General features: G+C 39.6%; 1 protein-coding gene across 1 annotated transcript in view; it reads left to right on the plus strand.

Moving 5' to 3' along the window:
- Positions 1-8,209, plus strand: part of syt14a (synaptotagmin XIVa) — a 42,512-nt gene extending 34,303 nt beyond the window's left edge. Inside the window, exons 5-8 of the mRNA XM_078277527.1 lie at positions 1,584-1,855; positions 1,940-2,389; positions 3,168-3,357; positions 7,017-8,209. Of these exons, the coding sequence (XP_078133653.1) occupies positions 1,584-1,855; positions 1,940-2,389; positions 3,168-3,357; positions 7,017-7,330 (1,226 nt within the window). The 3' untranslated portion in view covers positions 7,331-8,209. The remainder of the gene's footprint in view (positions 1-1,583; positions 1,856-1,939; positions 2,390-3,167; positions 3,358-7,016) is intronic.
- The last annotated feature ends 4,967 nt before the right edge of the window (positions 8,210-13,176 follow it).

Consider the following 13,176-nt stretch of genomic DNA (forward strand, 5'->3'; position numbering starts at 1 on the left):
CTACACAGATCTGAAACACATTTCTAGAAGACTTGCTTTAACATGTCTTACCTTTAAATCACCTTTACTTCAAATTCAAGGTATCTGTAGATCTTTTTTCGTTGTTGTTGCTTTTCCTCAGCGTGTTGCTTTTGTGTATTTTTCAATGAATCAATTCAATAATTATTTTATTGGTCACATGAAGTCGTACGAGGTACAATTCCAGTGAAATGTAATGCCATCAGCTCCTTAAACTTGCGCATGATTCATCACAAGGCAGACTGTGGCCGCCAGATCGGCACATAGAAACAGAGTCCCCTGGTTGAATGGCACCGGCACTCAGGATCCAGCCAAGTCTCAGCAAAAGGACACCACAGCCCCCGACATCCCCGCTGGAAACCGACGCAGGCATGGAGGCCACCCAGCTCACCATCTGGCGCCTGCACACTGGCTGTAGGATGCCCAAGGATGCAGAAGCCACACTCTGTGTTCAATTCCTCCATGCTTGCCTTGACGCCCCCCTTTGATGTAGAGATGGAGATGGACACAGAGATGGTCTTGCTTGTCTACTAAGTCGTGATCGTAGCCATAGGTCGTAGCTGATAGCCATCTTCACCTTTTTCTCTGTTTACTCTGATGTTTACATTCGAGATCTTTGACTGGCCAGGCTAGCAGAGTCAGCAGGAGACTGGTGAGTTGATTTCCCTATCCTGATGAGCGACTCATAGTCATTAGATGGCCGCAGAGATGCTCTTGCTAGCTTGAGCTCATCTTCTCCATCTTTTCCTTAGTGTTTACTCTGATGTTTACATTTGAAAACTTGACCGTCCATGTCTTATGTAAAGCACTTTGAATCATCCTGAGTATAAAATATGCTATACAAATCAAATTGTATTGCATTGCCTACAGTGATAGCTGCAGTTGTGGTGTCTACTGTACAGTCATGCCAGCAGCTCTGTTTGATGAAATGTCGATCTTTATATATTGAAATAAAAGCATCAGAGTTATAAGTGTGCAGCTACCATTCTGTTTTATTTTATGTCAAGCTGCAAGCCAGCACCTCACTAGAAAACGTTTTTTAGTATAGCAATCCATCAACTAATTGTTGAGACGTTTCATTCTAAATCGAAAGTGGCCCTAGTCGGGAGATCACTAATGTCAGTAGGATATATCGTCTGAGAACTATGAGTGTTTGTACATAATATTGTGCCAATCAATCGAGGACATGCTGAGATATTTCACAGGGTAAGTGAAAACTTTGCGGTGGCTTTTAGATTAAAAAAAAGTCAAGGGATCACCGAAGTCATTAGGCTTTGTTCTCTGGGGACCGTGAATGTACCAAATTTCATGGCAATTGATCCAACAAGAGAAATTTGACTCTAGACCTAAGTAGTTAACCTGTACAACCGACCGACATTGCCATCGCTACACCTCTGCTGCTGGCATGGCTAAAAAGCATAAAAGCAGAACCAAAAATAAAAGAATAATAAAAAGAGCAAGAACCACTTTGTCCACATCATTCAAATAAAAATTCTGTATCATATGATATGTAATAAATATGTACATTATTGTGATCCTCTCCCTTCCGGCTTCCCTCCAACCAGCCAACTGCATCCAGAGGATGAGACGAACGCCACCGCTGGATGAGCTTCAGCCACCTCCTTATCAGGATGAGAACGGCTCTCCAAGGATGTCCTGTACGCTGTCTGACCTGGGAGACGCCAAGTGCGATCTGTCCTATACCAGCGGCAGTCCACACCTGTCCTTTGGCAAATGCCCCAGTGAGTGCAGTGACGGCCCTGAGACTGAGAGTTACCTCAACAAGGGCTACGAGGAGGATGTACCGAGTGACAGTACAGCTGTCCTTAGCCCAGAGGTAAATGCCAGTGATGAAAGATATGACTGGAAATGTATATTGTGGGTTTTAATTGCACATTGAACATCTCATTGGTTTCTTAAGGACATGTCAGCCCGTGGATCCGCAGCTCAGCTCCCTAAAGGTTATGAACCAGATCCAGTTGCAAAATATGGCACTCTGGACGTGGTGTTTGACTACGACTCAGACGATCAGCAACTGGCAGTCACCATCACGGCAGTATCGGATCTTCCTGCCCTAAAACGTACAGGCAACATCTCCTGGCAGGTCCACCTGGTGCTGCTGCCCACCAAGAAGCAGAGAGCCAAGACAGGAATCCAGAGAGGTCCGTGCCCAATCTTCACCGAGACCTTCCGCTTCAGCCACGTGGAGTCAGAGATGATCAGCAATTACGCCATCCGATTGCGCCTTTATAGTATGCGGCGGATGAAAAAGGAAAAGGTGCTCGGGGAAAAGGTGTTCTACCTCACCAAGCTCAACCTTCAGGGCAAAATGTCTGTGCCGGTCATATTAGACCCATGCTGTGCTCTTCCGGTAAGTAGGATCAAAGCAGGTGTTGGCTTTCAAGCGCTCTCTCTCAACGCCTCACTAATGGCTCCTCTACGTTGATCGATCTTTCATGTGTTTGGATAACATTTTTTAGAATGGGGTGATATTTTGCAGCTCGAGAGAATATAAAGATCCAACCAGCTACTTCTGTTTGCCTTGTTGGTTTAACGTGTCTGAGAGATAGATGGTGTGACACTGCCTCCATTTCACATCAGGAAATAGTCAACTCTATTTAGTTGTGGTGGTTTGTTTTTCCTTTTCCTAGAATTTAAAATCTTACATCAGTTTAACTAAAATTCGGATAACAAAGAGGAAAAGCAGCCAGGGAAAAAAGCAGCTAAGGCATATCTCAAACCACAAGGGTCTATTAACATATTCAACAGGGAATTTGTCATATATAAGTTTACTTGCCTTTGCCTTTTATTGTTTCTTATGACATAGTTTGTTTTTAGTGCTTTGGCAAAAGAGCAACATATGGTGTTGGAAAAATAAGTAGACGTTGACAAGGAAATGCATCTTTTTCAACACTTACTATGGGCAGGGCTTAACGATCAGTAGATTGCCAGACGTAGCTAAGTAGTGTCATCAGCATTATAATGCATTTGTACACTGGGGTTTGCAAATGCTGTTGATAGCGTTAGGTAATGGTAATAGGAACTGAAACGCATTCTAGATATTGCACTAGATATGGGGAGCATTGACTGTGATTTTTGTTATACATATACCAGTGAACAATCCTCTTAATGTCTGCAAATATTTTCAGGGTGGTGAATCCCAAGTCAGCCTCTCAGATATGACATGCAGTGAAAGCGCCTCATCATTCCAGTCAGTCAGTCAGACTTCCACACCAGAGATCCTCGTGGGTCTAGTGTACAACGCCACGACAGGACGTCTCTCAGTGGAGATCATCAAAGGCATCCATTTTAAAAACCTGTCTGCCAACAAGCCACCCAGTAAGTACTCTAAAACGTTTTATTTGAGTCATTGCCAAAAGACCAGTGAAGAGTGTAAACAATTTTTTCGAGCTGTTTCAGATTGGAAAAAAGGACAAGTTGAGCCTGTGCATAGGGATGTATGTTTATGCAGCTTTACATTTGCATCATGCTTCCACAGCAAATGTCACAACCAATTATATTGTTTTTCTGCACCAAATTTAATTTATAGTTTTTACAAATTAGCAATCCATACATGCCACCAACTTGTTTTTTGGGTCAGCCTTTAAAGTTATATATTGTCAGTCTAAAATTAATTAATTCATCTTACATACTGTAAGTATATATTGTAAATGACACTTATAGAAAACAAGGAGCTTGAATCATTCTTGGAAAAATATGTGATCAAAACTGATGTGAAATGCCTTTGTTAAACATATGTGAAATAAAATGCTATTTTTTATTTTTTTATTATAAGACTGAGACAGAGAGAAATGGCTTGAAACGTCTCCAAATGAGACATAGTCTGATATATCCATTTTAGCTGCACTACCTGCTTTTCAGTTTTCCTCTGGTTTGATCCCTGGTTTCCCTCATTTACTGCTCAGTTTTCAGCGGTCCGAGCCGCAAGTTCAAACAAAAACTGCCTCTTGTTGAACTCTGTGAGGTGTTGTTGACCTTCTGACCCCGTTTCTCTTTCCTCATATGCATCTTCTGTTATGTCTGCACCTGAAATTCTCTCACCCTACTACCTTTATGACATCTTGGTCCGTTGTTTTTTCTTACTGCTGTCCAACCCTTGTTGTCAGATGGGCTGTTCTGTTGTCTAAAACACTTGATAGGTGGACAGGTTTATATTATCAGAGGTGAGTCTCTGTCCCTGCCGCAAAGTGAGATGCGATCGCTGTTGAACTATGGATTTATTCATACTATCTTCATGGATGCAGTCAATCAAACACAAAGCTTTACTTTTCTAACTATTTTATTTACTTATATGGTTTCCATAATATCTGTAAAATATTTTTCCGCAAGTAAAAATTGTAATAAAAAAAAAAAAAAAAAAAGAATAATGTATGAGGAAACCGAAGAATGTGACAACCAAGAAAAGTACAAGCACAAGTGTGTGACTGTGCTGTCAGGACGGATTAGTTTTTTTAAATTAAAGCAACAGTTTGACATATTGGGAAATGAGCATTTTCACTTTCTTGCCCAGTTAGATGAGAAGATCAATACCACTTTCATGTCTGAACAGTAAATATGAAGCTACGGCCAACAGCTGGATAGCTTAGCTTAGCTTAGCATAAAGACTGGAAACAGCTAACTCTGTTCAAAGGTAACAAAATCCCTCCATCTCCGCAGATTGTCTGGCTGTTACTGCACCAAGAAATAGTGCAGCGCATAACTCTTATAAAAACGTGACCTGCCACTTTTACACTTGCCGGTTTGTATTGATTAAACAAATGAGAAATAACATGTTAATTAGTGCGCTTTGGAGTTGCTGGTAGGCAGATAGGACATTACAGACAGTCAGGCTAGCTGTTTCCCCCTGTTTGCAGTCTTTATGCTAAGCTAAGCACATGGTCTCCTTTCTGTAGCTTCATATTTAACACACAGACATGAGAATCTATCAATATGCTCATCTAACTCTTGGCAGAAAGTGAATACCCTTGTTTCCCAAAAGTATAAAATCATGTAAACATTACTTGTAAAAAGCGGCATTAGGAACTATGGCAATTACTTTTCATTGTTACTCCTTCACACCCTCTTTAAAATTCTAACACTTATCCATGAAGATAGCTGCTTGTTGTAAACCCTGTTCCCTTCTTTTTTTCGAATGTGTATGTGTTTGTCTTATGCACAAGTCCTGTAACCACTCTCGCTACCTGTGTCGTGTCTTGTGTTCGTGCAAGCGATGCCTGCAAGTCTTTTCCCTCAGAAGTAACACTTTTCATTTCAAGTCAATCCAGTTTGCTTGGTGGCTGATGGCCAGCTAGAAGGAAATGATGTGCGTCATTCACTGCTGGCTTTATTCAAACAGTACACTTTGGCATGCTTTGGGTGTCATTTTTCAGTTCTGCTTACAGCATATGAAACAGAAACAGTGGAGAGCATAAATATTCATCTAAAAGACACATACTGTCCTCCCATTAATTGCTGTGTACCATTTATTTATGGATGTCTGTAACTAATGACTAGCTTCCAGATTTTTATATTTTTTTGTGCTTCCCTCAATAGCGTATCCACATACTGCATACAAATTGCATTTAGAAAATAGTCACATCTGGTAACACTGAAAAAAAGCTTTGTGCAAAATCCTTATGAAGGCCTTGATTGACTTTGTGTGTCTTACAAAGTGGAAAGAGCACGGTGAAAGATGCGGAGCAATTTCAGAGCTCCTTTTCTATAATTTCAAAACAGTACCAAGCCGACAAGTCAAGTTAATCATCAGTCGCAGCCCCTCATTCAGCAACAATACCAAAGAGCCATGCATCACTGCTACTGACCACTTAAGCCATCCACAGCTCTACAGAGCCCATTCAGCAGCAGTCAAAAAAGAAATCAAGGCTATTTTTTTCACTGTGCTTTTATGTCAAAGAGAGCAACTGAATGTGTGATTTGAGGCAGTGAGCTAGACGTTGGAAGGCAGCTGGCACTTGACAGTATGAAAGCCTTGGCAATTCATTCCTTATACTCCCTCTTAGACAGGAACATAATACACAGCATTATTATTGAGTATGGTTGTAGACGAGGGGCGAAACACTCTCAAAGACCCATTGTGATTGCCAGTCTTGCCTCGTTTACTTTCAGCTGAATTTGTGGCTTCAGTTCATATCGTGATTTCTGCATGGAAATGAGGAGTGAAAAAGAAAAACCGTGAATGCTGAATCACTTGATAGTGCCAGTGTTTTTCCTTTTCTCCTTTCTTTCTCGGTTAAATGAATGAGATTTTTTGGGAATTATTTATTTTTTTGAAATATGCACTGATTTACAATAAAATAGAAGGGAATCAGCTGGGGGACAAGCTGGAGAATTTCACACAGATTATCAGTATCATAACTGCTATGTACTAGATGTACATTCTTGAATACTGCTAATGTGAAACATGTCCAAAGATTATGTTTTCTGTTTGATTACAAGGAGCTTGTGTTACAGGTTTATTTTTTTCGTTATTCTTTTCATCATCAGTTTTGGAAAAGGCTCTTCATCCTCTTAAGCACAGGCAGACACATTACTAACTTTTTACAATCCATTTATATCTTTAACATTATCCCCTACTTCAGGTTAGACATACTGTACAGTAGTTGCCTAGCAACAAGACAGAAGTAACGCTCCTTGCACCCTTTGAATTCTCGCTCTGTTATCAGGAGCACTCACAGCTGCGTTTCGTGTTTGATCAGGAGAAAACCGCATCCAATGTGGTCATGATCTTATACATCAACTGCAGTAACATTATAACAGGAACAAACGCTTTGTGGGGGAAAATGGGTCATACCCTGCTGCAGAGGAAACACAGCTTCAGAAGGTAGTAATGCTTTAATTCAAAGAGAATTCACTGTAGAAACATAAGGACTTTGCACAAATGATCCAGCACCCAAGTCGGATGCCATACATTTAAAAATGTTTCTAAAGGTTTACATCATTTCCCTTTTAATTGTCTACTCCGCCTGTTTCTTGCTCAGACACATATGTTAAGCTGACCTTACTGAACTCCATGGGCCACGAGATGTCCAAGTGTAAGACATCCATCTGTCGAGGTCAACCCAACCCAACCTACAAAGAGACGTTTGTCTTCCAGGTAGCACTTTTCCAGCTATCGGACGTCACGCTTATCCTGTCCGTCTACAACAAGCGCAGCATGAAGCGTAAGGAGATGATTGGCTGGATTTCGCTCGGCCTCAACAGCTCTGGAGAGGAGGAGCTCACCCACTGGACTCAGATGAAAGAGTCTAAAGGACAGCAGGTTTGCCGCTGGCACAGTTTGTTGGAGTCCTAACAGCAAGAGAACAGTAAGTGAAGAGAGTGCGTGAGGATAACTGCACAGAGCAGTTGTCATCCCAGACGGGCGATAAATGGAGTTCAGCAGGGATAGAGGAATGTGACAGACGTCCAGGGAACCAGGGTCAGTGGGGGTGAAGAAAAAGACAGAATAACATGTGTCTGCACTCAGAGTTGTTTCAGCTTGGCACAGCATATTAAGCCTATTTATGGCACTGTTTGTAAAACCACCGTTGATTATTTTCATGGATTGCCTTGTAATGACCTTTACGTTTCTGTAGATGGCACTCTGTTTTTGTCTGTTGAACTGGTTGAGCTGGGACCTGTTCCAAGAAACAGGTTCTGGGCAACGTTGTTGAGTAAATTATTGTCTGATAATTTTGCGTTTCCACACCTCCAGCTCAAACAACTGACATGAGGATTATTCTAAATCTTATCCGAAAGGTTTACAACATGAAACATGGCCCCTCTCTTTGTTTTTGACCCTGTATACAACACGTTTTTGTCATGTATTTATACCAAAAATATTTCACAATTTAGAAGCCAGCAGAACATGGACGTGCACGACCACTTTTCAAATCAAGTAGTAGGTAGTTATTTTCAAGGGACAATCTTACTACAGTGTGGTGAACACAAAATATTCTACTAAAGTTAGAACAGTTTTGTTTATTTTACATGAGAGATTTTTATATTTGTGTTCTTGCTTCTTGTTTTTCCTCACTGGTTTGAAGTGGGCATGGCTTAGTTGGAAAAAGGTGATGTGGTGAAACCGTGTCATGTATTACCATGCACCAGTCAGAGTTAAGCAGGCAAAATTTCAAAATCATTTGTGGGAGTGTTTGCTTATGTTACCAGTAACCACACCCACAGTTTTTGACTGGCTAAATATTATATTAACTCAAATATTATGTATTTATTATTTATTTTTCCAAATGTTAACTTGCTATATTGAATAGTCAATGTTATAGAGAAGTGCTTTAAAAACCAGGTTATCAGTGTGGCTGGTTAGCTCAGTTGGTAGAGCGGCCATGTGTATGTAGAGGTTTATTCCTCGATGCACAAGGTCGAGCGTTCGAGTCCGACCTCTGACGGTTTCCTGCATGTCTTCCCCCTTGCATATCTCAGCTTTCCTATCCGTTAAAGGTGGAAATGCCCAAAAATAATCATAGCCAGGTTTTAAGCCATTTTTATGGTACGAGAAACCACATTTTGCCTTTTTTACCCCGGCTAGCTAACTAATTGTAGCAACTTTCTTGTTACATGAGTAAACAGGGCAGCACCAGTGCCATGCTCTGCCTGGCAGAAAACACAACCACCAGTGTACTTTTCTACTTAGCTCTTGAGTTTTAATTTCTCCAGATGTCTGTTGTTTAAGCCAGAGGTGTGGCTACATGAAGAAGCTACCATCACTGCTCATGTTTGCTACACTAGCTACAAACATAAACCGCACCACTTCTTCCATGTAGGGAAGACGTTAAAGAAATTTAGGTTTAAAATGTAGGTTAAATCACTATGTTGTTGATGAATGTTGCTGATTATTACTTTGCCAAAGCTTCATTTGCCACATCCCAATGTGTCTACTGCAAATGTATTGCAGTTACTTGTTGCATTCAAATATGCAGGACTCTGGGAATGGAGGCATGTTGAAAGATATTTTGAAGGCCAAAGAAGTGGTGGCCATTTTGGGTCGGTTTCCAGAGAACTTATAAAGAATCTACCCTTTTTATCAATCTCAGTCAACACTGCCGAGGCTACACCCCTCACCATTGTTTGAGCCTCAACTTAAGTACAGATACAAAACATCAACTAAATAATTTTAGACAGGCAAATGTCAGGCAAATAAAATTATTGACATATAACCTGACAGTGGAAGTGTCATGGTTGAAGTTCAGTAGTGATCTCTTAGAAGAATTAAGCATTTCACATTGTTAGATATTTTTTTGAAAACAGCAGTTTGCGGAAGCAATGACAGACTGAGATATGTTATATATAGAAATGTGTAGTAGTTACTGTGGTGGTTGTGTGATCTTGAGTTTCCATGCACTATTAAAAAGTCACACAGAATGTCAAAAGCATATTCAAAGACATTTAAAGACACTTTTTTATGGGTACCAAATAACTCGGTCACATATCACAGCAGTGAAGCTAACAAGTGAAAAGAAAATATACCTGTTAATCTCTTTTACCCGCTCTGGTGCTAATAAGTGCTGTGGCTGCACACACGGAATCCCTTGCCTTATGGTTTAGTCAGTTCATAAATTACTGTAAGTGGACCCAGTACAAGAACAGACACAGATACACCCTCAGAGCACACAGACCATAATTACAGGAAGCACACGCACAGCACCATTCAACCTCACTAAAGGGATTTCAAACTGTTTTCATAGGAGCATCAGTGTGCATTGACAAACTTGCAGAATGTCTACATGCGAATAGGTTGTATGTTTAGCTGTGGACACTTTCTCACTTAATTTCATTTACAGACAACAGAAAATACATATACTCTTTACTGTGCCTGTGGTTGTGGTGAAAGCTAGCTTTGTGCAGTGTTTACCAAGTGGATGTGTGTTGTGTGTGTGTGTGTGTGTGTGTGTGTGTGTGTGTGTGTGTGTGTGTGTGTTGACTGGAAAGGTACAGTGGGGGGGCTGTGATAGTTGTATTTTCTCGTTGGTTGTGACAATTTCTGAATTTATTTACCTGTATTTAGAACGCAGTAACACACTTCGTGAATGTCTGCCATATACTTTATATACAGTAAATGTGTTGTTATCTATTTTTTGTATCAATAATGGGGAGGAAATTGTGTTCAGACAGTTAAATAGTGAATCACATATTAACCCACCCTGTGAGCAATACTATTCTGGATTGCTATTGTTTATTCTGTTCCTTTATTTGATGTTTTAGAGGCGGTATGTCTTAGTAGCTCTGGTCCTCTTTACGTCCCCTTCTCTAAAACCAGAAAGGGATGTGACAGAAACCAGCAGAGCTCATCTTAAAATCAATCTGCCAAGACTTTTGATGCTTTTTAACAGTGTGAAACAGAAGCACAGCCTTTACAGCACAACAGTCAAACACACAGTGTAAAAGCTTGGCAGTAGCTCCCTTGTACATGTGGAGATACCTCATATCATTGGAATCCAAATTTCGCCAAAAGTTTAAAAAAAAAATCCACTCATAGAAAAAATGAGTCAAAAATCCATACTCAAGCAATATTTGTTTTATGATCAGGCTGGATCATTTGATTTGACTTTAGTAAATTAATTCTTATGTCTTGCATTTAACTGCCAGCAGAAAAAGGGAGTGATCTTGTTAAATCAACAGAAGGTGTGCAGGAATATAAATAGTGTGATCTTTCACACTGTTAGTAGGTGTCTGATGCTCCATAGTCAAGCCTATTATCAGTCGATTTCTGTGCGTCCCGGAATGATGCACAATGGTGACAAAAAGGTTCTTCAGCAACTCTTCACAGAAAAATTGTTAACGTTTTTTTCACGTTAAGATCCGGTCTTGCTACCACGCTGTGGAAGCAAAAATAGGCCAAAAGGATTTTAATCTTGCAAGCAACTGAATATCTAAACGTGAGATTTAAATTATAATAAATCCCCCTCTTAAAGAATAATTAGAATGCACACTTGATTTGAAATGTTTAAGGGTATGCAAATTCAGATGGAAAATTGTGCCCAAAATTCAAGAAAAACTAGATTCATGTCATTTTCAGATCTAAAATTTCAAGTTGAGTAAAAAAAACAAAAACAAAAAAAAACATCAGAGTGCTAAAACTGGATAGGGGAAATTCAGAAACAACAAACAAAAATAAGAACTGATAAGAAATCTGTCTTTGAATTTGTGAAACATTTTTTAAATTCAAACCACATACATTGAGATATATGGTTTTTTAAAGTTATTAATGCTATTAATAAAGTAGTATTTAAAATTCTACGTTAAGTATTCAGTAGTAGTTATTTTTCACAATAAGGTACTCAGCTGCATTTAAAATTCATTTTATGGCCATCCTTTGCTCCTGTACAAACCAACACAAAGGCCGGGTCGAACAATTTTCTATAGCTCTTTGTTCTGCTAATCTTTCACAAGATGTGTTCCACTAATAAGGTTTTTAAAACAATACGGCTATGCTTTGCAGTATAGTTTCTTGTGCTTTGATTTCCTTGACACATTTCCAAAAATCCCCTGTTTAAATGCTGGTTTTAATTTGTGTTTTTTTTCTTCTTTCTTTTAGTTTGGAAACTACCTATGCCACAGATGGCATTGGTGCCTTACTGTTTTTCACTCAGCAACCTTGTGTCACAGTGTCTTAATGTACTTGTACATGTACTTTTCTTCTGTACTTCAGGCTGAGTTTGATTTGTAAAATGTCTTACAAATTGATTTATGATAGACAGAATTTATATGTGATATTGTTTAAAAAAAGAAAAGACACACTTGTGTGGGAGAAGTTTGTTCTACCATATATCATCACATCTTTGTGTGTGTGTGTGTGTGTGTGTGTGTGGGCTTGTTTATCTATATTCGTGGGGTCCAAAAACTGGGAGTTCTGTCGGCTGTTTGAGGGTTAAGACTTGGTTGTAGGATTATGGATGGTTAGGGTAAGGGGCTAGGGAATGTATTATGTCAATAACGGGTCCCCACAAAGATAGTGCCACAAACCTGTGTGTGTGTGTGTGTGTGTGTGTGTGTGTGTGTGTGTGTGTGTCATTTACCCTAAAGCAACTACAATGGTGTTAATATGAGCAAACATTCACTTTGTACTCTGTACACAGTGTTGAACCCTTTCACACGGTAAAGTTTTGGGCTTTAGGTACATTTTGAATTAGATGTGCAGCTCTGCTCTAATACAGTTACTTATGTCTACAAAATGTTCACATTGCCACAAAACAACCAACAGGTGGAGCAAGTATTGCATTTTCATGCTTATTTGGCAATGTTTAGCAAATGTGACCTTCAATAATTTTATAAATCAAAAAAAAAATGTTCTTGTTTGAAAGCAGATTGCCTTAAGCTCTCATAGTGAGTGGTTTACTTCTACGGTTTGCGTGGGTAGAAGTAGCTTCTTTACTGGTGAAAATTTAAAAAAAAATGTTCAAAGGCCAACAAATATTTTTTAAGAAAATGGTTTTGTAGCATTGTGGGATACCATAATATATATATCCGTCCATTTGTTTTTCTTAATATATATATATATATATTAAAAGGCATGTCAATAGGGAGCACTTACAAGCAGTGTTTCCTCTTAGCTGATCATTATGTGAGCTACATTTCTTCACACAGACTAAATAAAGATTATATCTTTCATGCCATAGGTCTTAGGTGCACTCTGCAGAGACTTTGCGGTGATGTAGGTCTGACTGAATTGACGCCACTGCATTGTGTGATGTTGGCTTAGACCTGAATCTTTTAATGGCTTTAGCAAGGGCCTATTGTAAAACAAAGGTAAAGAGAGAAAACAAGATCAGAGATATAAGGTTTTTACAATTAACTGTTCTCCAGCACATTCCACAGCTGAACACAGAACAAAGCGTCCAGGGGGAGAAATGCTGTAAATTAGATTCAGTGGCTGCTGCTGAATCAAAGGGGAAATGCATGACAGATGAGAGGGGCTTGCTCCCTCCCCTCTCTTTGTCGGTCACATCCCTGCAGAGCAGATCTCCAACACACAACCAGTCTAAAAAAAGTGTTAGGTTTCCTTCAAGTGCTGTCGGAATAATGACAATTACGAATTTCGTGCACAGACTCCCAACAATTTGGGAATAATGTGACATTTAGGAGACTAAAGGAAAATGAACACAGTAAAATTTGACAAGGGAAATGAAAAGATTAATAAGCAAG

Source organism: Sander vitreus, chromosome 20 (genome assembly GCF_031162955.1).
Source record: "Sander vitreus isolate 19-12246 chromosome 20, sanVit1, whole genome shotgun sequence".
Taxonomy (NCBI): Eukaryota; Metazoa; Chordata; class Actinopteri; order Perciformes; family Percidae; genus Sander; species Sander vitreus.